Consider the following 23,207-nt stretch of genomic DNA (forward strand, 5'->3'; position numbering starts at 1 on the left):
GAATTGAATGATTAAAAATATTAAGGAAAAATGAATAAATAATGATTGTGTTGTTGAATTAAAGATAAGTGGAGTTGAGTTAATTTTTTTTTTAAATTCACTTTGAATGAGTAACGATTAATTAGAATGCTTATAAATGGGAGCTTGTGGACCCGTTGTAGGGTTAATTTTTCACTTTCAGACATTACGATTGGGTATTACATGGTCAAGTGACAGAGAATTACTCACTGAATATTTGCTCAGTTGCCTTGTACTCTGATGCCTTGTTTATGGCAAAACTGCAGCAAAGAAAAATAAAATTCCGTTTTCGGAATGCTTATTGGAAAAGCCAAGAACATCGTTATCAATCCTGCATAATTAATTATCTCGGGAGAATGAGATATATTGAGGTGCATATGCACATTAATGAGATGGTACATTGCTGCTGCGAATGCAGCATGGATGGCAAAGCTTTAGCCTGCATTTAATGCGGCGATATTATGGAAAATGATCTGTTCCAAACTATAACACTACGATCATGGAACATCAACTTATTTGAAACTATCATCGGCATATCCTAAGTAAAGAAAATCTTTGGCGCTTCGACAAGTATATATACTAAAAGTCGATGGAGTCAAAACACTTGCAAGTGTCTATTGTTCTAAGCATGACATGAGCCGGCCGGAAAGAATTCCATACAGAATCTTCTGAAACTCTTCGCACTAATCACCAGCCGGCTCTTCTTCGATTTTGTTCTTTTTCATTCTTGTTTTTCAATAAGATAAATTTCATGGGTCCTATAAGTAGTTCCTGCATTGTTGCAGAACAACCAAAATAATTTTTCGATCCTTTTTTGTTACATTGCCATGATGAGATCTTCCGCTCTAATCGCGCTCCTCTTCTTGTCAAGCTTTGCTTTAGCAAGTAATGCTGCCACCTCTGTTGCAAAGGTACCATATCTCAACCTCTCGCGTGCGTTGTTCATGCATTGCCAACTGAGAATGGCGCACATGATAAACCGGTATTTAAGGTTACAAGTGAATCTAACTCACATCGATGGTTTTCGCTCTTTCTCCCTCACAAGTATCCTGAGCGATTCTCAATAAGCAAGACTTTTCCAAGTAAGAGCATGTGATTGTTGTGGGTGATTACTTTTTCCTGCATGTAATATCTGCAGCATTACATAGTTTACATGGGGCCCCACTCCCATCCCGACTCGGAATCTGTGATCAGAGCAAACCATGAGATGCTATCTTCAGTAACTGAAAGGCAAGGAACTGATCCGAGCAGCTATGCAGAGCTCACTTATAATATGCTGTTTAACTGCAAAAGAAATGAATTCCCTACAAAATGTTGATTTATGTTTTGGTGGCAGTCTTGATGAAGCACAGACTTCAGTGGTTCACCACTACAGCAAAAGCTTCCAGGGCTTCTCGGCTTTGCTTACACCTGAACAAGCTGAACAACTTTCCGGTAACGATAAATCTAAACTTAGGTCGTACATGGTTACATTACACCTACTTTTAACTAAGCCTGAACAACCAAGCTTCTTTTGATTTGCCACAGGGAAGGGCGGAGTCATCTCCATCTTTGAGAGCAGGATGATACAACTGCACACGACTCATTCCTGGGAATTCCTAGGAGTGAATTCCCTCCAGTATGAAGGCCAAATGCCCTCAGGTTCAATGTTCGATGTAATTGTCGGCGTGATCGACACTGGTACTTATATTCCTAAATATCTCACTCATCTTGCCCTGCTTCTTCCACTTTTTGATCTGATTTGCCGGTTTCATCTATTGTTTCTTCTGCAGGACTTTGGCCTGAATCCCGAAGTTATGATGATACAGGAGTAGGCCCTGTTCCGGAAAGGTTTAGGGGTGAATGCATTCCAGGAGAGAATTTTACTTCAGCTCACTGCAACAGGTACTACATCGTATCTTTGGTATATCAACTATATTCCGTGCCTCCATCTTGAAAGCTTAATGCTCTTAGAACGATTGGAAATTGGCCCGGCATTACAATAGTTACCAATAAATGGAGCATCATGCCGCAGGCAGAACAGATCATTGCTAGCAAAATCAGTTGGCATAGTGTGCTCTTAGAATTCTACATATAAAATTCCTGTTTGGAATTTGCAGAAAGATCATAGGTGCAAGGTACTATTACAAAGGGTTTGAAGCCGATGAGGGGCCCCTTGAGTCATTTAACCAGACGTTCTTCCGGTCAGCACGGGACGGTGATGGGCACGGGAGCCACACGAGCTCAACAATTGCCGGGTCTGTGGTCGATGATGTTAGCCTGTATGGGCTGGGCCGAGGGACCGCGAGGGGTGGGGCTCCACACGCCCGACTGGCCATGTACAAGGCCTGTTGGTTCAACCTTTGCAGTGATGCTGATATTTTGGCAGCTATGGACGATGCGATAAGTGATGGAGTCGATATACTCTCCCTCTCTCTCGGCCCTAGTCCTCCTCAGCCTAGTTATTTCCACAACACAATCTCAATTGGAGCGTTTCACGCATTCCAGAAAGGCATTCTCGTCTCTGCATCAGCGGGGAACTCCTTTTTTCCACGAACTGCAACTAATGTTGCTCCATGGATACTAACTGTGGCCGCTAGTACAGTGGACCGAGAGTTCACCACGAACATATATCTCGGGAACTCAAAAATTGTAAAGGTATTCCTTAAGAACTCATTATCCATCTGAGAAGTATCTAAATTTAACTCATGTCCGTTCACCAGAAGAAAGGAACATTGATTTGCAATTGATAATCAAGTAAAATTTGTACAAAACTTGGATCGAGTTCAGTATTATGGAAAGGCATCTAACGTTTTGAGTTCAAACATGAGTGTTTCGTGTCCCCAGAAATAAAATAAAAAAAATCAAAAGTCTGTTCTTGCAGGGTTACTCTCTGAATCCTTTCAAAATGGGAACTTCTTGTGGGCTAATAGCAGGGGGTGCTGCAGCAGCTCTCGGGATTCCGTCAAAGAATGCAAGGTATGCATCTTCTGGACTTCGTTATATGCCCTGATGACAGTAAGTTAGATATAAGTATTCATTTTACATTCACGAAATCACCAGCTTAGAAAGGGTTTCAAATCCTGTTCCTTATTTCCTGCTACATTTTTTGTAACAGCTACTGCAAGAACAGTACTTTAGATCCAATTTTGGTTAAGGGAAAAATTGTGGTCTGCACCCTGGAAGAATTGACAGACAATCGGAGGGAGAAGGCCAACACTGTAAAGACCGCAGGAGGAATCGGAGTAGTTCTTGTGGATCCGCTTGCCAAAGATGTCGGGTTTCAGTTTGCAATCCCAGGTTCTGTAATCACTCCATTAGGAGCAGCAGAGCTTCAAGCGTATCTTACAACAGAAAGGCAAGTCCTGACACCTCCGGAAGTCCTTATTATCCAGTGTTCACATTGTGGTTGAACTATGTAGACCCGGTAATGGCTGGCAGCCCGCCCAGCCAGGATTTGGACAGGGTTGCCCCAAATTCTGTGCACCAGGGGCAGGCTGTCCTGGCAATCAATTGGCCTAGCTTTAAAATTAATTAACTTGAGGTAGATTTTGATCATCATGGTGACTTTACGGCCATGACAGGTATCCAACTGCTCAAATTGTTCCGACAACAACTGTCCTGCAAACGAGGCCAGCGCCAACAATGGGGATGTTTTCTTCGATGGGACCGAACATCATAACACCAGATATCATCAAAGTAAGTTCCAGTACAACCATAACTTTTCTTATGTCCCCTGTCCTATTTCTTCTCCTAATATGAGGTATTTCTGTCTATTACAGCCTGATATAACTGCACCAGGAATCAACATTCTGGCTGCGTGGTCTCCTGTTGAAACCATAGCCACATCAGGTCGAGCTGTTGACTATAACATAATATCAGGAACATCGATGTCGTGCCCGCATGTGTCCGCCATTGCAGCGATCCTAAGATCTGCCCATCCTTCTTGGAGCCCTGCAGCAATTAAGTCCGCAATAATGACAACAGGTAAGCTTCAACATCAAGTAAAGAAATATATATACATATATATTTCTTTTCCATACTAACAAACGGTAATTTTAACTATTCTAATTCGCAGCAACTCCCATGGACAACAGTAAGAAACTCATTGGAAAGAACCCGAACGGCTCTGAGACCACACCCTTTGACTATGGTTCGGGCCACGTGAACCCTGCTGCCGCGCTGGACCCAGGCCTTATCTATGACTTCGACTCCGCCGACGTGATCAACTTCCTATGCAGCCTCGGTGCCGGCCCTTTGGAGCTCAAGAACCTGACTGGGGAGCTGCTCTCCTGCCCAAAGAATCTGACCCCGTCCTACGACCTTAACTACCCTTCAATTGGAGTGGCCAATATGAGTGGGAGCTTATCGGTCCATCGAACAGTCACTTACTATGGTCAGGGTGCTGCGGTTTACAGTTCATATGTAGAGTATCCGGCTGGTGTGAAGCTCACTGTGAATCCTCCTCAGCTTAAGTTCTCACAGGCAGGGGAGAAGTTGACCTATAGGATAGATTTTACTCCCTACCAGAGCAGCAATGGGAGCTTTGTGTTCGGGTCATTGACATGGAGCAATGGTGTGCACCAGGTCCGGAGTCCTATTGGCCTCAACGTGGTCTCAGTCTCCAACAGAGACTGAGGAATACTGTAATTTTCTTCGAACTGGTAGTAAAGCTTTCCACCGTAATTTCATAATGATTTCATTTCTAGTGTCTGTAGCAATGACATGGAAATTGCATAACAAAGCTTCAGACATTCAATATTACATAGAATACGACAATAACCATCCAAATTAGCAGTATGAAGCAATAAAATAAATCGTTGATTTGATTTGAGTCCTACTCGAACCAAGCAGTCTCCTAGCTTCACTCGAAGCTAAGCAAGTTTCGGGCAGTCCATATGGTTTCAGTGAACAAAATAAAATGTTTATGGGCATATCGTCCTTACAAATATATGGAGTTTTCAAATGGACGAAGGAATTCAGGCAGAACAATTGTATAAATATAGAGAAATTGCAAAAGACCAATGGAATTCATACGTCTAAAATGGAAGGGTCGTCTTGTTCGATAATATGACTTAGGATGCTCACATTATCTTTTATCTCGTGTGAGAACACAGGCATTTAGCACCTGTATAAGCTTAATATGTATGTATATATAAAGCACAAACCTGATAGCCGATATATTCAATTAGCTTACTCTGACTCTGCCAATGAGACCCGGTTGTGTATGGCAAACCAGCTGTTCAGGAAAAAGAAGAAAAAAATCAGAATATTAATCGTGAAAGCCAACAACATTTTTCCTTTTCCATCCTCTGTAATTTCTTATTTCGGGTACGAGATCGATTGTGATATTCGGAACTTGTTTGAACTATGATCCGCATAGTATAATAGTTGATGAAGACAAACACTTGCTCTTGTCCTAAGCATTTACATGAGCCGGCTGGAAAAAATTCCATGCAGAATCTTCGGAAACTCTGTCATACTAATCTACAGCCGGCTCTTCAATTTTTGCTCTTTATCCTTTTGTTTACAATAAGATAATTACATTTGGTAATAGTTCCTGTCTTGTTGCATAAGAAGCAGAACGAATTTTCAAACCCTCTTTGATACATTACCAAGATGAGGACTGCCGCTCTAATTGCGCTCCTCTTCTTATGGAGCCTTGCTTTAGCAAGCAATGTTGCCACCTCCGGTGCAACCCTAGAGTAAATTTGATCTCTCGTGTACTTTCTCATACCAGTGGTTTTCGCTCTTTCTCCCACTCTAAGGAGCTCATAACTGTAAACTACCCAGAACAATTCTCAAATCCAGCAGACTTCTTAGTCCGAAGCATCCCCAATATAAACATAGTCAATAAGCATTATTTTCCGAATAAAAGCATCTGATTATCGTGATGATTACTTTTTTCTGAGTAATCTGAAGCATTACATTGTTTACTTGGGGTCCAACTCGAATCCCGATTCGGAATCTGTTGATCAGAGAAAACCATGAACTCCTATCTTCAGTAACTGAAAGGCAAGGTACTGATCCGAGCAGATCTATGGAGCTAATTCAATTGCAAGACAAAATGAATTCCATATGAATGTTGATGCTTATGTTTTATGGCAGTCTTGATAAAGCACGAACTTCAGTGTTTCACCACAACAGCGAAAGCTTGCAAGGCTTCTCGGTTGTGCTCACACAAGAACAAGTTCAACAAATTTCCAAATATAAAGCTCAACTTAGTTCGTCGACGAATGTGGATTTGCATAGACCAAGCTTCTTTTGATTTCCTGCAGGGAAAAGCGAAGTTGTCTTCATCTTTGAGAGCAGGATGAACCAACTGCACACGACTCATTCCTGGGAATTCCTGCACACAACAATGTCCGATGTAATTCTTGGCATAATCGACACCGGTACTAATATTCCCCCATATCTCTCTCATCTTTCACTGTTTCTTCCTCTATCTGACCACTTTGGCTGGTTAGGTCGATTGTTTCTTCTGCAGGGATTTGGTCTGAATCCCAGAGTTACAGTGACACTGGACTAGGCCCTTCTCCGGAAAGATTCCAGGGTGAGTGCATTCCAGGTGATAATTTTACTTTGGCCCACTGCAACAGGTAAAACCTTCGTATATCCAATACATTTCTGGCTTCTATCTTAAAAGCTTAATGTTCTTAGAACCACTGGAAATTGGTCCGGCACCGTTGCAGTAGTTACCAATCAATACAGCATCATGCCTGTGTTGAAACAGATCATGCTAGCAAAGAGTTGGCATAGTGCACTCTCTGAATTCTACAATATAATTTCTGTTTGGGATTTGCAGAAAGATCATAGGTGCAAGGTACTATTAAAAGGTACTATTACAAAGGGTTTGAAGCCGATGACGGGCCCCTTGAGTCATTCAATCAGACGTTCTTCTGGTCAGCACGGGACAGTGATGGGCATGGGACCCACATGAGCTCAACAATAGTTGGTTCCATGGTCGATGATGTTAGCCCGTATGGCTTGGGCTAAGGGACTGCAAAGGGTGGGGCTCCAAGTGACCGACTGGCTGTCTACAAGGCCTGTTGGTTCAACCTTTGCCGTGATGCTGATATTTTGGCAGCCATGGACGATGCTAAAAGCGACAGAGTTGATATACTCTCCCTATCCATTGGCCCTGCTCCTCAGCAGCCAAGTTATTTCCACATTGCAACTCAATCGGACAGTTTCACGCATTCCAGAGGGACTTTCTTGTCTCTGCATCAGCAGGGAACTTTTTTTTTACCTGAAACTGCAACCATTGTTGCTTCATGGATTCTTGCTGTGGCCGCCAGCACAGTGGACTGAGAGTTCATCACGAACATATATCTTGGAAACTCAAAAATTGTAAAGGTATTCCTGAAGAAATATTATCCATCTCGAGTATCTAAGTTTAATTCATGGAAAGGGAATTTGAGAAAAACTTATGGAAAGGTAACTTAATTGAATCACCATGGTGCATTTTTTACTTCTAGAGGTATCTAATTTTTTTAATTCAGACATGATTAGTTCAATCTTCGTGTCGTGAGAAATACTCGAAAATCATAAATACGTTCTTGCAGGTTTACTCTCTGAACCCCTTTAAAATGGAAACTTCTTATGGATTAATATCTGGACGTGCTGCAGCAGCTCCAGGAATTATGCCAAGAATTGCAAGGTTTGTATCTTCTGCATTTCGGTATACATCCCGATGACAGCAAGTCACATACAAAGGTTTCGAATCCCATCTTTTAATTTTTGCCACTTTTCTTGTAACAGCTGATGCAGGAACAATACCTTAGGTCCAAATTTGGTTAAGGGGAAAATTGTGGTGTGCACCCTAGGGACGCTATTGTCTGATAACTGGAGGGCCAGGGCTGATGCTGTAAGGGCTGCCGGAGGGGTTGGAATGATTCTTGCGGATCCGATCGCCAAAGATGTCGGGTTTCAGTTAGCAATCTCGGGTTCTCTGGTCACTCCACTGGAAGCAGCAGAGCTTGAAGCTTATCATGCAACAGAAAGGCGGGTCCCAAAACTTCTCGAAGCTCTCAGTAGCTACAGTTAACATCGAACTTGAACTGCCTAGACCTGATGAGCGATGATGGCCTGGCGAGGCAGGATGTGGACAGCTTTGCTCCAAATCTCGTGCTCCACCAGCGGACGGCATTGGCAATCCTCAGGTCGATTTTGATCATCTTGATGACACTACGGTCATGACAGTTATCCGACTGCTCGAATCGTTGCGACGACAACTGTGCTGCAGACAAAGCCTGCCCTGGCGATGGCGATGTTTTCTTCAATGGGACCGAACATCATAAACCAGAAATCATTAAAGTAAGTTCGGGTCCAACTACGTAACTTTTCTAATGTTTCCTTCCATTATTTTTTCTTGATGTCAGGTGTTCCGGTCTATCCATTTAGAGCCCGATATATCTGCACCAGGAGTCTAACATTCTGGCAGCGTGGTCTCCAGTTGCAACCACAGCCACATTGGGTCGATCCATTGAGTATAACATACTATCAGGAACATCCATGCAGTACCCGCGCGTGTCCGCCATTGCAGAGATCCTAAAATCCGCCCATTGCAGCGGAGCTCAAGAAACTTGACAAGGGAACTGCTCTCCTGCCCAAAGAATCTGACCCCGTCCTACAATCTTAACTACCCTTCAATTGGAGTGGCCACCATGAGCGGGAGCTTTTCGGCCCATCGGAAAGTCACGTACTACGGTCAGGGTCCCACAGTTTACAGTCCATATGTAGAGTATCTGGCTGGAGTGAAGCTCACAGTGAGCCCTCCTCAGCTCAAGTTCTCAAAGGCAGGGAAGAAGTTGGCTTACAGGATAGATTTTACTCCTAACCACAGCAGTAACGGGAGCTTCGAGCTCGGGTCATTGACAAGGAGCAAAGGCGTGCACCGGGTCCAGAGTCCTATCAGCCTGAACGCGGTCTCAGTCTCCAACTGAGACTGAGAATACTATAATTTCTTCGGTCAGGTCCTCTGGTAGACTCCAAAGAGGTTCATTTCCTTCCAGAGGGCTAACTGAAGCTGGAACAACAGTCATTAGCGTGTGTTTTGCATCTGTTGCACTGATCCAGTAGTCGGACTATAGCTATAATGCACAGCGCGCAATTTCAAATTTATATCGTTTCCGTTATCTCTAGCAAATACAAGAATAACTGCCCGAACTATCAGCATCAACATAAATGGGAGAAAATATTGGGTGAGTAGTACACAGTGAGGTAAAGTTACAACAAGTGTCCCGCTGGACAACTGCCTATCTTTTTTTCGGTAAGAGGACAACTCTCCCTCTTTGGTACTTTACAGGTGTCATTCAAGGGTGGAGTTTTACAGTCACCTGGGTGTTTATTATTCACTCAATATTTTCCACATAAATGGTCGACTTGATTCGAATTCAACCCGAACCAAGCAGTCTCCTAGCTCGGCTTGAAGCAGCTGAAGTTTAAGGCAATCTGTTTTATCGGATCAGACGTTTATGGGGTCAGATGACGGTATATTCATTCAGCAAAAGATGCCTGTATAAATTTACCGGAAAAAAAAAAAGATGCCCGTATATTCAACAGATAAGTTTACAGAGAGTTTCCAGATGGATGAATAAATACTGAATACTTCTCATTCCTAGGAAGTGTTATGGGCCGAAATTGGGCTTTTAACCCAATAGGTGAGCCCAAATCCTCCTAGTCCATAAGAAGACAAGATCCCCCTTTCGCGTAGGACGAAGCTGTTCGGAACTCGTAATAATCAGTAATTGCCGTGATTTGTAATTTATGTTGGTTAACTGTTCTCAGATCCAAGGAATCACATTATCTTTTAAGCTTCTTTAGTATTGGGAAGACTACTTCTTTTACTTCCCATTCGCATACTTGTTTCATAGAGTACGCCGCGACCTTGTTGGTTAAGGACCTTGTTGCTTCTGTCTGCAAACGTTCCCCATGGAGTTCTCATTGATGGCATACTGTGGGTCTAAGTCCGATGGCTGTCATCTTCGATAATACGATTAAGCATTCTTACATTATTTCTGGTATCTTGTCCGAGAACAGTCATTTGGCAGTCACTTGGCATCTAATAAGCTTACTATTTTTGTATGCGTTCTATTTGCATACTCTGTCAACATGAGCCGGTCATCTGAGCTGGTTGTCTTGAGAAAATATCCATTGAGTATTACTCATCTACTTTGGATAAGTAACGATCAATCAAAATGCTTATAAATGAGAGTTTGTGGACCCGTTGTGGGGTTAGTTTTTCACTTTTAGACATTATAATTGGGTGTTACATAACTAAGTGGTTGAGTATAACTCAGCAAATATTTGCTCGGTTGTCTTGTACTCTAGTGCCTCGTTGATGCGGCAAAAAACAGGCAATTTTATGTTATTTGGGCGTTTTTGCAATTTTTAGGGAATAGTTTATTTCCTTTGTTATAAATTCGTTTCCTTAGTTATAATTTCGTTTATGCCTATTTAAGCGTTGTAAGCCCTAAGGCTAAAGACAATAGCTTTTTGGATGAATAAAATTTCGAGAGAATATTTTCTCTATTTTTTCAAATTCGGCATTGATTGAATCAACGAATTTGATGCTTATTCCCTAGTATTTGTAGAATCAACATATTATAGAAGATTGTTTTCTGGGATTCGTGCGTGAATCAACAAATTACAATTATTCTTTAGCTTCGCTGCGTCACTCGTTTATGGCAAAACTGCAGTAAAGAAAAATAAAGTTCCGTTTTTAGAATGCTAATTGAAAAAGCCAAGAACATTGCTATCGATCGTGCATAATTAATTCTCTCGGGAGATTGAGGTGCATATGCACATCAATGAGAAAGATTGGGGTACGTATGTACATTGTTGCTGCGAATGCAGCATGGATGGCAAAGCTTTAGCCTGCATTTAATGCTGCGATATTATGGAACATGATTTGTTCCAAATTGTAACAGTACGATCATGGAACATCAACTTATTTGAAACTATCATCGGCATATCCTAACTTCCTAAGTAAAGAAAATCTTTGGCGCTTCGATAAGTATATTTACTAAAAGTCGATGGAGACAAAACAGTTGCAAGCGTCTATTGTTCTAAGCATGACATGAGCCGGCTGGAAAGAATTCCATACAGAACCTTCTGAAACTCTTCACACTAATCACTAGCCGGCTCTACTTCGATTTTGTTCTTTTTCATTCTTAATTTTCAATAAGATAAATTTCATGGGTCCTATACGTAGTTCCCACATTGTTGCAGAACAACCAAAACAATTTTTCGATCCTTTTTTGTTACATTGCCATGATGAGATCTTCCGCTCTAATCGCGCTTCTCTTCTTGTCAAGCTTTGCTTTAGCAAGTAATGCTGCCACCTCTGTTACAAAGGTACCACATCTCAACCTCTCGCGTACATTGTTCATGCATTGCCAACCGAGAATGGCGCACGTGATAAACCGGTATTTAAGGTTAAAAGAGTTTCTAACTCATATCGATGGTTTTCGCTCTTTCTCCCTCGCAAGTATCCCGAGTGATTCTCAATAAGCACGACTTTTCCGAGTAAGAGCATGTGATTGTCGTGGGTGATTACTTTTTCCTGTATGTAATATCTGCAGCATTACATAGTTTACATGGGGCCCCACTCCCATCCCGACTCGGAATCTGTGATCAGAGCAAACCATGAGATGCTATCTTCAGTAACTGAAAGGCAAGGAACTGATCCGAGCAGCTATGCAGAGCTCACTTATAATATGCTGTTTAACTGCAAAAGAAATGAATTCCCTACAAAATGTTGATTTATGTTTTGGTGGCAGTCTTGATGAAGCACAGACTTCAGTGGTTCACCACTACAGCAAAAGCTTCCAGGGCTTCTCGGCTTTGCTTACACCTGAACAAGCTGAACAACTTTCCGGTAATGATAAATCTAAACTTAGGTCGTAGATGGTTACATTACACCTACTTTTAACTAAGCCTGAACAACCAAGCTTCTTTTGATTTGCCGCAGGGAAGGGCAAAGTCATCTCCATCTTTGAGAGCAGGATGAAACAACTGCACACGACTCATTCCTGGGAATTCCTAGGAGTGAATTCCCTCCAGTATGAAGGCCGAATGCCCTCAGGTTCAATGTTTGATGTAATTGTCGGCGTGATAGACTCTGGTACATATATTCCTAAATATCTCACTCATCTTGCCCTGCTTCTTCCTCTTTTTGATCTGATTTGCCGGTTTCATCTATTGTTTCTTCTGCAGGACTTTGGCCTGAGTCCCGAAGTTATGATGACACAGGATTAGGCCCTGTTCCGGAAAGGTTTAGGGGTGAATGCATTCCAGGAGAGAATTTTACTTCAGCTCACTGCAACAGGTACTACATCGTATCTTTGGTATATCAAATATATTCCGTGCCTCCATCTTGAAAGCTTAATGCTCTTAGAACGATTGGAAATTGGCCCGGCATTACAATAGTTACCAATAAATACAGCATCATGCCGCAGGCAAAACAGATCATGCTAGCAAAATCAGTTGGCATAGTGTGCTCTTAGAATTCTGCATATAAAATTCCTGTTTGGAATTTGCAGAAAGATCATAGGTGCAAGGTACTATTACAAGGGGTTTGAAGCCGATGAGGGGCCCCTAGAGTCATTTAACCAGACGTTCTTCCGGTCAGCACGGGACAGTGGTGGGCACGGGAGCCACACGAGCTCGACAATCGCCGGGTCTGTGGTCGATGATGTTAGCCTGTATGGGCTGGGCCGAGGGACCGCGAGGGGTGGGGCTCCACGCGCCCGACTGGCCATGTACAAGGTTTGTTGGATCAACCTTTGCAGTGATGCTGATATTTTGGCAGCTATGGACGACGCGATAAGTGATGGGGTCGATATACTCTCCCTCTCCCTCAGCCCTACTCCGCCTCAGCCTAGTTATTTCCACGACACAATCTCAATTGGAGTGTTTCACGCATTCCAGAAAGGCATTCTCGTCTCTGCATCAGCGGGGAACTCCTTTTTTCCACGAACTGCAATTAATGTTGCTCCATGGATACTTACTGTGGCCGCTAGTACAGTGGACCGAGAGTTCACCACGAACATATATCTCGGGAACTCAAAACTTGTAAAGGTATTCCTTAAGAACTTATTATCCAACTGAGAAGTATCTAAATTTAATTCATGCCTGTTCACCAGAAGAAAGGAACATTGATTTGCAATTGATAATCAATTAAAATATGTAAAAACTTTAATCGAGTTCAGTATTATGGAAAGGCATCTAATGTTTTGAATTCAAACACGAGTGGTTTCGTGTCCCCAGAAATATTTAAAAAAATCACGAGTCTGTTCTTGCAGGGTTACTCTCTGAACCCTTTCAAAATGGGAACTTCTTATGGGCTAATAGCAGGGAATGCTGCAGCAGCTCTTGGGATTCCGTCAAAGAATGCAAGGTATGCATCTTCTGTACTTTGTTATATGCCCTGATGACAGTAAGTTAGATACATTCATTTTACATTCATGAAATCACCGGCTTAGAAAGGGTTTCAAATTCTGTGCCTTATTTCCTGCTACTTTTTTTGTAACAGCTACTGCAAGAGCAGTACTTTAGATCCAATTTTGGTTAAGGGAAAAATTGTCGTCTGCACCCTGGAAGAATTGACAGACAATCGAGAGGAGAAGGCCAACACTGTAAAGGTCGCCGGAGGGATCGGAATAGTTCTCGTGGATCCGCTTGCCAAAGATGTCGGGTTTCAGTTTGCAATCCCAGGTTCTGTGATCACTCCATTAGGAGCAGCAGAGCTTCAAGCGTATGTTACAACAGAAAGGCAAGTCCTGACACCTCCGGAAGTTCTTATTATCCAGTGTTCACATTGTACTTGAACTATGTAGACCCGGTAATGGCCGGCAGCCCGCCCAGCCAGGATTTGGACAGGATTGCTCCAACTTCTGTGCACCAGGGGCAGGCTGTCCTGGCTTTAAAATTAATTAACTTGAGGTAGATTTTGATCATCATGGTGACTTTACGGCCATGACAGGTATCCAACTGCTCAAATTGTTCCGACAACAATTGTCCTGCAGACGAGGCCAGCCCCAACAATGGGGATGTTTTCTTTGATGGGACCGAACATCATAACACCAGATATCATCAAAGTAAGTTCCAGTACAACCATAACTTTTCTTATGTCCCCTGTCCTATTTCTTCTCCTGATGTGAGGTTTTTCCGTCGACTACAGCCTGATATAACTGCACCGGGAATCAACATTCTGGCTGCGTGGTCTCCTGTTGCAACCAAAGCCACATCAGGTCGAGCTGTTGACTATAACTTAATATCAGGAACATCGATGTCGTGCCCACACGTGTCCGCCATTGCAGCGATCCTAAAAGCTGCCCATCCTTCTTGGAGCCCTGCAGCGATTAAGTCCGCAATAATGACAACAGGTAAGCTTCAACATCAGGTAAAGAAATAGATATAGATATATATATATATATATATATATATATATTTCCATACTAACAAACGCAAATTTTAACTATTCTAATTTGCAGCAACTCCCATGGACAACACTAAGAAGCTCATTGGAAAGAACCCGAACGGCGCTGAGACCACACCCTTTGACTATGGTTCGGGCCACGTGAACCCTGCTGCTGCGCTGGACCCAGGCCTTATCTATGACTTCGACTCCGCCGACGTGATCAACTTCCTATGCAGCCTCGGTGCCGGCCCTTTGGAGCTCAAGAACCTGACGGGGGAGTTGCTCTCCTGCCCAAAGAATCTGACCCCGTCCTACGACCTTAACTACCCTTCAATCGGAGTGGGCAATATGAGTGGGAGCTTATCGGTCCATCGGACAGTCACTTACTATGGTCAGGGTGCTGCAGTTTACAGTTCATATGCAGAGTATCCGGCTGGTGTGAAGCTCACTGTGAATCCCCGTCAGCTCAGGTTCTCACAGGCAGGGGAGAAGTTGTCCTATAGGATAGATTTCACTCCCTACCAGAGCAGCAATGGGAGCTTTGTGTTTGGATCATTGACATGGAGCAATGGTGTGCACCAGGTCTGGAGTCCTATCGGTCTCAACGTGGTCTCAGTCTCCAACTGAGACCGAGGAATACTGTAATTTTCTTCGAACTGGTAGTAAAGCTTTCCACTGTAATCTCATAATGATTTTGTTAGGTCTCTTAATTCAATCATCACAGTAGACCAGCAGAACTCAATTTAGAGAGAATGAGAGAATGCAGATTTTTGAGAGAGAATGGAAACTGTCTACTTCTTCATTAATTGGAAAAACTTCAGTTACCAACACCAATAGACACCAGTAAAAAACATGAACAGAACAGGACCAGAATTGCATTTAACGTGCAAAAAACAAACTCCTAAAAATATGCTAACTGATTCCTTAAGAATAGCAATCTAAGAAAACAGATAACTACATAACTGATCAAAAAACAAAACGACACAGCAAGACTAGCAGTAGCTCTGATGCACTTCAATTGGTGTAGCTCCAACACTCCTCCTCGGATCAGTTGTTGCTCCACACTTCAAGCTTCTCCCTTAACAGCTCAAACATTCCAATCTGAAAGGATTTGGTGAAGATATTTGCAAACTGGTCTTCTGTTTTGCAATGTACCAGTTTCATTTATCCACTTGGCTTGATTGTTCACGAACACATCACTGCTTTCTTCTTCCACAATCTGAACACCATTGCATGCTCTAGGAGTCTCCTTCAGTCCATAGACCCTCTCCTCCTATTTGTTCACAAAACCATCAAGAACGAGTTTTGCCTTGGGCTCTATAATGGCCAACTCCTCCTTCATTCTATCTATCCTTCTTAGATCGGCTTTGGCTTCTTCACATCCTATAGATTCTAAAACATCAACTTTGCAATTCTGACATTTGTCTGCAAGGGACCTTCTCCCTTTAACAGATTGATAATCTTCCACCTTAGACTTCATCTTCAATGGATCCAAAGAAAAAAACTTATTCTTCATTGGAATCTCAAGTAACTTCTGACCGTTTGAATCAGAAATCAAACACTTCTTCTCCTCAAACATCACCTTGTATCATTTCTTTACAAGCTGACCAACACTCAACAAACTTTGGGCAATCTTAGGAACATACAAAACCTCATATATCAGTTTTGTACCAACACAACTCTCTATTCTAAAGAGCTTCTCATCACTTGTCATGTGGTTAGTACAACCACTATCAACAAGCCAACAACCATCTGAAACATGTGAGCTAAAACAAGAAACAACAAAGAGTTGTTCTACCTCTTCTTCAACTGCAGTTTGTGCCGCACCTTGCTACCGAGTCTCCTCTTCCTTGAAGATGATCTCAGCATGCCACAACTTTTGACACTTCTTGCATCTCATGTCAGGCTTCCTCCAACACTTACAGTCTAGATGATTTCTCTTTCCACAATGCTAACAAGGAGGATGATTTCCCCCTTTGTTGCTGTTCGATCTTTCTACTGCAACAATCTCAGAAGCACTACCATATTCTTTCAACTTCTTTCCTTTTCTGCAATTTGGCTTGCAAAGATCCTTCAACCATTCCTTGTTCAGCAATCCCTTTTCTTCTCATAATACTTCTCTGCTCTTGAGTCTGCAAAGCACTAAGTACTTCTGCAAGTTTGATGTCTAAAAGTTCCTTAGTGTTCTCCAATGAAGCAATAGTTGCCTCGAACCTTTCTGGTACAGAAACCAGAATCTTTTGCACCAGCCTATCATCCTTGATATCAGTTCCTAACACTTTAATCTTGTTAGCAATCTCCACAAGCCTATTAGCAAACTCCTTCACAGTGTCTCTCTCTTCCATTTGAAGCCTTTCAAATTATCTCAACAAATTTAACACTTTCATATCTCGAATTTTCTCATCTCCTTCATATTATTCCTTCAAGTAATCCCAGATAGCTTTTGCTGACTCAAGCCTCATGATTCTGATGAAGATGGTGGGTGACACAGCAGCATAAAGGCACGATTTTGCCTTTGCCTTCCTGGTCTTCTTCTCCTTGTGCAGCTTGATCTTAGCCATGGTTGGATTGTTTGGAAGGGGAGCCACCTCGTAGTCTTCTTCCACTGCTTCCCACAAATCACAACCTTCCATAAAAGTTGTCATCTTCACAGCCCATGCTTGATAATTCTCCCCATCGAACACAGGTGGTGCCATGGTAGAGAATCCACTCAAACCTGCCTCCATCTTGCCTTGATCTTCTATGGATGCAGTCAAAACACTCGATCAACCTCACAAGTCTCTCACCCCCACAGGTCCCTTAAGATCAAGGGTGCTCTGATACCACTGTTAAGTCTCTTAATTCAATCCTCACAGTAGATCAGTAGAACTCTATTTAGAGAGAATGAGAGAATGCAGATTTTTGAGAGAGAAGAGAAACTGTCTACTTCTTCATTAATTGGAAAAATTTCAGTTACCAACACTAATAGACACCAGTAGAAAACCTGAACAGAACAAGACCAGAACTGCACTTAACGTGCAAAAAATAAACTCCTAAAAATATGCTAACCGATTCCTTAAAAACTACGACCTTAGAAAACAAATAACTACATGAATGATAAAAAAACAAAACGACACAGCAAGACTAGCAGCAGCTCTGATGCACTTCAACTGGTGTAGCTCCAATAGATTTCATTTCCAGTATCTGTAGCAATGACACAGAAAATGCATAACGAAGCTTTAGACGTTCAATATTACGTAGAATACGACAATAACCATCCAAATTAGCAGTATGAATCATTAAAATAAATCGTTGATTTGATTCGAGTTCAACTTGAACCAAGTAGTCCCCTAGCTTCACTCGAAGCTAAGCAAGTTTCGGGCAGTCCATATGGTTTTAGTGAACAAGATAAAATGTTTATGGGCATATCTTCCTTACAAATATATGGAGTTTTCAAATGGACGAAGGAATTCAGGCAGAACAATTGTATAAATATAGAGAATTCATTGCAAAAGATCAATGGAATTCATACGTATAAAAGGGAAGGGTCGTCTTGTTCGATAATATGACTTAGGATGCTCACATTATGTTTTATCTCTTGTATGAGAGCACAGGCATTTAGCACCTGTATAAGCTTAATATGTATGTATATATAAAGCACAAACCTGATAGCCGATATATTCAATTAGCTTACTCTGCCTCTGCCAATAAGACCCGGTTGTGTATGGCAAACCAACTGTTCAGGAAAAAAAGAAAAAAAAATCAGAATATTAATCGTGAAAGCCAACAACAATTTTCCTTTTCCATCCTCTGCAATTTCTTATTTCGGGTACGAGATCGATTGTGATATTTGGAATTTGTTTGAACTATGATCCGCATTATCCTTACAAAAGAAAATGTTGGGCTCTAAGATAAATAGTAATAGTCGATGAAGACAAACACTCGCTCTTGTCCTAAGCATTACATGAGCAGACTGGAAAAACTTCCATGCAGAATCTTCTGAAACTCTGTCATACTAATCTTCAGCCGGCTCTTCAATTTTTGTTCCTGTCTTTTTGCATAAGAAGCAGAACGAATTTTCTAACCCTCTTTGATACATTACCAAGATGAGGACTGCCGCTCTAATTGCGCTCCTCTTCTTATGGAGCCTTGCTTTAGCAAATAATGTTGCCACCTCCGGTGCAAACGTATAGTAAATTTGATCTCTCGTGTACATTCTCATACCAGTGGTTTTCGCTCTTTCTCCCACTCTAAGGTGCTCATGACTGTAAACTACCCCAGAACAATTCTCAAATCCAGCGGACTTGTTAGTCCGAAGCATCCCCAAGATAAACATAGTCAATAAGCATTATTTTCCAAATAAAAGCATCTGATTATCGCGACGATTACTTTTTTCTGAGTAATCTGCAGCATTACATTGTTTACTTAGGGCCCCACTGGAATCCTGATTCGGAATCTGTTGATCAGAGAAAACCATGAACTCCTATCTTCAGTAACTGAAAGGCAAGGAACTGATCCGAGCAGCTCTACGGAGCTAATTCAATCACAAGACAAATGAATTCCATATGAATGTTGATGTTTATGTTTTATGGCAGTCCTGATGAAGCACGAACTTCAGTGTTTTCCCACTACAGCAAAAGCTTTCAAGGCTTCTCGGCTGTGCTCGCACAAGAACAAGCTCAACAAATTTCCAAATATAAAGCTCAACTTAGTTCGTTGACGAATGTGGATTTGCATAGACCAAGCTTCTTTTGATTTCCTGCAGGGAAAAGCGAAGTTGTCTTCATCTTCGAGAGCAGGACGAACCAACTGCACACGACTCATTCCTGGGAATTCCTAGGAGTGAACTCCCTCCAGTATGGAGACCAAGTGCTTTCGGGTTCAATGTCCAATGTAATTGTTGGCGTAATCGACACTGGTATCTTGGCTGTGTTGAAACAGATCATGCTAGCAAACAGTTGGCATATTGAATTCGACAATATAATTTATGTTTGGGATTTGCAGAAAGATCATAGGTGCAAGGTACTATTACAAAGGGTTTGAAGCTGATGACGGGCCCCTTGAGTCATTCAATCAGACGTTCTTCTGGTCAGCAGGGGACAGTGATGGGCATGGGAGCCACATGAGCTGAAAAATAGTTGGTTCCATGGTCGATGATAGCCTGTACTGTTTGGGCCGAGGGACAGCAAAGGGTGGGGCTCCACAAGCCGGACTGGCTGTCTACAAGGCCTGTTGGTTCAACCTTTGCCGTGATGCTGATATCTTGGCAGCCATGGATGACGCTAAAAGCGACAGAGTTGATATACTCTCCCTATCCATTGGCCCCGCTCCTCAGCGGCCAAGTTATTTCCACAGTGCAACTCAATCGGAGAGTTTCACGCATTCTAGAAGGGCGTTCTTGTCTTTGCATCAGCAGGGAACTTTTTTCTCCCAGAAACTGCAACCAATATTGCTTCATGGATTCTTGCTGTGGCCGCTAGCACGGTGGACTGAGAGTTCATCATGAACATATATCTTGGGAACTCAAAAATTGTAAAGGTATTCCTGAAGAACTATTATCCATCTCGAGTATCTATGTTTAATTCATGGAAAGGGAATTTGTGAAAAACTTATGGAAAGGTAACGTAATTGAATCACCATGGTGCATTTTTTACTTCTAGGGTATCTAATTTTTTTTAATTCAGACATGATTGGTTCAATCTTCGTGTCCTGAGAAATACTCGAAAATCATAAATACGTTCTTGCAGGTTTACTCTCTGAACCCCTTTAAAATGGAAACTTCTTATGGATTAATATCTGGACGTGCTGCAGCAGCTCCAGGAATTATGCCAAGAATTGCAAGGTTTGTATCTTCTGCATTTCGGTATGCGTCCCGATGACAGCAAGTCACATACAAAGGTTTCAAATCCTATCTTTTAATTTTTGCCACTTTTCTTGTAACAGCTGATGCAGGAACAATACCTTAGGTCCAAATTTGGTTAAGGGGAAAATTTTGGTGCGCACCCTAGGGACGTTATTGTCCGATAACTGGAGGGCCAGGGCCAATGCTATAAGGGCCACCAGAGGGGTCGGAATGATTCTTGCGGATCCGCTCGCCAAAGATATTGGCTTTCAGTTAGCAATCCTGGGTTCTCTGGTCACTCCACTGGAAGCAGCAGAGCTCGAAGCTTATCATGCAACAGAAAGGCGAGTCCCAAAACTTCTGGAAGCTCTCAGTAGCTATAGTTAACATTGAACTTGAACTGCCTAGACCTGATGAGCGATGATGGCCCGGTGAGGCAGGATATGGACAGCCTTGCTCCAAATCTCGTGCTCCACCGGCAGACAGTCCTGGGACTAATTTGGCCTTGCATTGGCAATCCTCAGGTCGATTTTGATCATCTTGATGACATTATGGTCATGACAGGTATCCGACTGCTCAAATTGTTCCGACGACAACTGTGCTGCAGACAAAGCCTGCCCCAGAGATGGCGATGTTTTCTTCGATGGGACCTAACATCATAACACCAGAAATCATTAAAGTAAGTTCGGGTCCAACTACGTAACTTTTCTTATGTTTCCTTCCATTATTTTTTCTTGATGTCAGGTGTTCCAGTCTACCCATTTACAGCCCGATATAACTGCACCAGGAGTCTAACATTCTGGCAGCGTGGTCTCCTGTTGCAACCACAGCCACATTGGGTCGATCCGATGACTATAACATACTATCAGGAACATCCATGCTGTGCCGGCACGTGTCCGCCATTGCAGCGATCCTTCTTGGAGCCCTGCAGCGATTAAATCCACAATAATGACCACAGGTTAGCTTCCGCACCAAGTACACTAGTTTTCCGTTCTTAGATTATACCTATTCGGTTTTCTTTCTAAACTAAAAGATTCAAATTTCGACAATTCTTATTTGCAGCAACTCCCATGGACAACAATAAGAAACTGACTGGAGAGAACCCAAACGGCACTGAGAGCATGCCCTTCGACAATGGGTCAGGCCACGTGAACCCTGTCACAGCTCTGGACCCGGGCCTGATCTATGACTTCGACTCCATCGATGTGATCAACTTCCTATTCGGCCTTGGTGCGGGCCCAGCTGAGCTCAAGGACTTGACAGGGGAACTGCTCTCCTGCCCAAAGAATCTGACCCCCTCCTAGAACCTTAACTACCCTTCAATTGGAGTGGCCAATGCGAGCGGGAGCTTTTCGGCCCATCGGACAGTCACATACTACGGTCAGGGTCCCACAGTTTACAGTCCATATGTAGAGTATCCGGCTGGTGTGAAGCTCACGGTGAACCCTCCTCAGCTCAAGTTCTCACAGGCAGGGAAGAAGTTAGCTTACAGGATAGATTTTACCCCTAACCACAGCAGTAACGGGAGCTTCGAGCTCGGGTCATTGACATGGAGCAAAGGCGCGCACCGGGTCCGGAGTTCTACCAGCCTGAACGTGGTCTCAGTCTCCAACTGAGACTGAGAGTACTATAATTTCTTCGGTCGGGTCCTCCTGTAGGCTCAAAAGAAAGTTCATTTCCTTCCAGAGGGCTAACTGAAGTTGGAACAACAGTCATTAGCGTGGGTTTTTTATCTGTTGCACCTATCCAGTAGTCGGACTATAGCTATAATGCAAAGGCGCAATTTCAAATTTATATCATTTCCGTTATCTCTTGCAATTACAAGAATAATTTCCCAAACTGCCAGCATGAACATAAATGGGAGAAAATATTAGGTGAGTAATACACAATCAAGTGACTGTGTAAAACTCCACTTCCAAATGACAAGTGTCTCACTGGACAACTCTCTCTTTATTACTTTACACGTGTCATTGGGGGTAGAGTTTTACCCAGACACTTGGTTATGCATTACTTACCAAATATTTTCTCCATAAATGGTCGACTTGATTCGAATTCAGCCCGAACCAAGCAGTCTCCTAGCTCAGCTTGAAGCAGCCGAAGTTTAAGGCAATCTGTTTTATCGGATCAGACGTTTATGGGCTCAGATGCTTGTATATTCATTCAGCAAAAGATGCCTGTATAAATTTACCGGGGAAAAAAAAAAAAGATGCCTGTATATTCAACAGATAAGTTCACATAGAGTTTCCAGATGGATGAATGAATAGTGAATACTTCTCATTCCAGAGAAGTGTTATGGGCTGAATTTGGGCTTTCAGCCCAATAGATGAGCAAAAATCCTCCTCCAAGCCCATAAGAAGACAAGATCCCTCTTTCACGTAGGATGAAGCTGTTCGGAACTCGTAATAGTCAGCAATTCCCCGACGTCGATAAGATGAAATAACGAGAAATCAGTCCAAAGATAGACATTAGAAGTAACACAAAATGCCTCTGTCATTTATTTTCTTGCAGCAACTGGTCCAATATCAGAGAAACTTGGTGTCTAAGTGCACACGATCTTCAGCCTTTGGTGTCCAAAGTCATCAACATACCAACATCTCCATCCGATACACGGAAGTCGGGAATGAGTAGAAGTCGACGTTTTCCCTTCTGCACACGCGCAGACAAGCCAAGGCACCGTGGCTCGCCATGGAGAACGAGAATCCGGTGGTCTTGAGCCGCAGGTTATTCGGTGAATCAAAACTGATTAAAGTTAAGAATTCAGGTGGAACTCGTGTCTTTATATATATATAAAATAAAATTCTGCATAGGAGATGCACCGACTTCATGTTGTATATCATCTACATTAAGACCCGAATTTCAACCAAGAAACCGTGCTGCTGTTCTAACGAGGTCTGAGTTATTAACCTTAAAAACTATCAACGGTTGGCCGACCTATTAAGTATGGGCAGGTTTCTCGGGTGCGTT

The 23,207-nt window shown here is 42.6% G+C and overlaps 1 protein-coding gene and 3 pseudogenes across 1 annotated transcript; all 4 read left to right on the plus strand.

The window, feature by feature from the left end:
* The first annotated feature begins 650 nt into the window (after positions 1–650).
* LOC116210503 (CO(2)-response secreted protease-like) lies at positions 651–4,776 on the plus strand. The gene is made up of 11 exons (XM_031544388.1): positions 651–929; positions 1,157–1,248; positions 1,355–1,452; positions 1,546–1,698; positions 1,791–1,902; positions 2,118–2,655; positions 2,882–2,976; positions 3,116–3,355; positions 3,582–3,696; positions 3,780–3,984; positions 4,076–4,776. Exons 1-11 carry the CDS (start codon positions 846–848, stop codon positions 4,633–4,635), a joined length of 2,292 nt encoding a protein of 763 aa, XP_031400248.1. The 5' UTR covers positions 651–845; the 3' UTR covers positions 4,636–4,776.
* Positions 4,777–5,616: 840 nt separating this feature from the next.
* Positions 5,617–8,044, plus strand: LOC116212307 (annotated as a pseudogene).
* Positions 8,045–11,274: 3,230 nt separating this feature from the next.
* On the plus strand, positions 11,275–20,630 carry LOC116212308 (annotated as a pseudogene).
* Positions 20,631–20,666: 36 nt separating this feature from the next.
* On the plus strand, positions 20,667–21,919 carry LOC116212309 (annotated as a pseudogene).
* The last annotated feature ends 1,288 nt before the right edge of the window (positions 21,920–23,207 follow it).

Source organism: Punica granatum, chromosome 6, assembly GCF_007655135.1.
Source record: "Punica granatum isolate Tunisia-2019 chromosome 6, ASM765513v2, whole genome shotgun sequence".
In the NCBI taxonomy this organism is placed as follows: Eukaryota; Viridiplantae; Streptophyta; class Magnoliopsida; order Myrtales; family Lythraceae; genus Punica; species Punica granatum.

What these genes read in the sequence shown, in the direction of transcription:
- LOC116210503 (XM_031544388.1), top strand. Translation starts at nt 846, where the DNA reads ATGATGAGATCTTCCGCTCTAATCGCGCTCCTCTTCTTGTCAAGCTTT. An exon ending in ACAAGCTGAACAACTTTCCG is followed by an intron (nt 1,453 to 1,545) that starts GTAACGATAAAT and finishes GATTTGCCACAG; the next exon opens with GGAAGGGCGGAGTCATCTCC. An exon ending in GGAACTCAAAAATTGTAAAG is followed by an intron (nt 2,656 to 2,881) that starts GTATTCCTTAAG and finishes CTGTTCTTGCAG; the next exon opens with GGTTACTCTCTGAATCCTTT.